The 2,500-nt window shown below is 31.3% G+C and overlaps 1 protein-coding gene across 1 annotated transcript in view; it reads right to left on the reverse strand.

Annotated features, from left to right (window-relative positions):
• Nucleotides 1–1,938: 1,938 nt before the first annotated feature.
• The window catches only part of LOC137660015 (uncharacterized), a 43,828-nt gene continuing 43,266 nt past the window's right edge, over nucleotides 1,939–2,500 (reverse strand). Inside the window, exon 4 of the mRNA XM_068394747.1 lies at nucleotides 1,939–2,059. Coding sequence (XP_068250848.1) covers nucleotides 1,939–2,059 — 121 coding nt within the window. The remainder of the gene's footprint in view (nucleotides 2,060–2,500) is intronic.

Consider the following 2,500-nt stretch of genomic DNA (forward strand, 5'->3'; position numbering starts at 1 on the left):
TCAGAGCCCCAGGTGAAATCACACAAAGACAAGAGCTTGGGTCCGGCCGGGAATCGAACCCTGGTCGGCAAGCTTGTATAGACAGTGACATACAAGCTTGCCGACCAGGGTTCGATTCCCGGCCGGACCCAAGCTCTTGTCTTTTTGTGATTTTGCCTGGGGCTCTGATCCCGAGGTCGTTAAGAGAATCCAGACATTAATGTATCAAAAATATATATGGCTTAATTGAACATATATGTATATATATATATATATATATATATATATATATATATATATATATATATATATATATGTATATATATATATATATACATATGCATATATATACATACATATACATACATATATATATATATACATATATATATATATATATATATATATATATATAGCTATATATATGTATATATATACATATAGCTATATATATGTATATATATATATATATATATATATATATATATATATATATATATATAACGTGCACTCACACAAACTATATATATTTATATATATACTTACATATATATACATATATATTTATATATATGTATATATATATATATATATATATATATATATATATATATATATATAGATATATATATATATATATATATATATATATATATATATATATATATATATATATATATATATATATATATATATGTATATGTATATATGCCTGCACGTGTGTGGACATATCTAAACTATTTACATACACATAATAATCTAATTTTTTATCTTTCCATTGAAAGGACATATAAAAAAAGTCCTTTACACGCACCACATGATTGCTTAAGCTGTTCTTTCATGACGTCAAAGTTTCTTTCATGACGTCATAGTTGTTTGCATTTATACTCTGGAAAAATATACTCTATTTACATTCTTAGTAATATCATATGAGAAGAAAATCTGGTGTATTTCTTCAAAATATTATTTTTCATTGTTTTTCCATATGGAAATCTGATTATGAACATTGTATGTTAGATGTAGGGACTGGATAAATGGTTGATATGGAAAAAGAGAAGTTTTTCTCTCGTGATAATTACCCATAAAAAACTTTTCGTTGAATTTCAATTGTTTAACCTCAAAGGAAATGACGTCAGATATTGTAATTTTATAAAAATTAGATAAAAAGAAAATTTCTATAAATCATTTCCTATCACAATTCCAGAAAATATGAGAAATGTCTTTATCTCATGATAATTACTCATAAGATACTTTTTGTTGAATTTCAACTGTTTAACCTCAAAGATATGACGTCAGATATTGTAATTTTATCAAAATTAGATGAATATATATAATTTCCACATATTTCCAATTACTGTACAATTTCAGAAATTCCAGAACCACAAGGTATAGATTTATTCAATGTCTTCAAATGAAAGAGCATCTAGTAAATATATTTGTACTAGCATTTCAATAAATCACAAAGTAAACGAACCAACAACTTATTTCAATTTTCTTTCCCAAAGAACCAACAACTTATTTCAATCTTTTTCTCATGAAATTTACCGTACCTTCTTGGTCCCCACTTCTCTTGCATCGTATATTGCGAGTTCCCTAACAGCAAATTGCAGGAGTTCAGTGACATCAAAGCTCTTTCTTTTCTCTTTAGGTTTTACCGCGAGTGAGCATCTCGGGATCTGTGGCCAGTCGGGCGAACCGAACCTCGCTTGCTATTTTCTTTTAGTGTTTGCTGATATCTCATCTGCGTGTATTTTATTTTCTCCTCCCCCTCCTTCTCTTCCTCCTTTTTCTTCTTCTTTTTGTTGTTGCTGCTGCTGTTGTTGTTGTTATTTTTGTTGCTGTTTTCTTCTTCAACTTATTATTAATTCATTCTTCTTCTTCTTCTTCTTCTTCTTCTTAGTAACTCACTATGATGATCCACCAAGATTGAGAGTAAGTGAAGCAATGGAAATAGCGTAACTATATTTCATTTTCCTCCTCCTCCTCCTCCTCCTCCTCATCCTCCTCCTCCTCCTCCTCCTCTTCTTCTTCCTCTTCTTCTTCTTCTTCTTCTTCTTCTTCTTCTTCCTCGTAACTCACTCTGATGATCCACCAAGATTGAGAGCAAGCGAAGCAACGAAAATAGCGTAAGTATAATACTACAATCACAAAATTATTACTGCCGGAACTGCATTCGTGAATTATTTTTTTGTTAGCGTAAGAATAATGGCTATTACAATCTCTAGAGAAGTATCCCTCAGAGAAACTCCGAAATAATTCCTTTGGGACCACCAAGAAGATGAAAGAAAGCCGCAAATACTATTAGCTGCCGCAATGGAATAAGGAAATGATAAGGTCCACCCGAAAGGGAAATGTAATTCAGTCGGTCCGTTCATCTCTCATCTCTCTTTGAGTCCGCGGAGAAACACGAGAAGTGTCCTATTTACACAGAAGGAAGTTAGCCAAGAACCGACGACTTGCCCCTGCGTCGCTCTTCCTCGCTTACCTCGTGAAGAGGATTCTCTTTGAAAATATTTTTATG

This window comes from Palaemon carinicauda, chromosome 20 (assembly GCF_036898095.1).
Source record: "Palaemon carinicauda isolate YSFRI2023 chromosome 20, ASM3689809v2, whole genome shotgun sequence".
Classification (NCBI taxonomy): domain Eukaryota; kingdom Metazoa; phylum Arthropoda; class Malacostraca; order Decapoda; family Palaemonidae; genus Palaemon; species Palaemon carinicauda.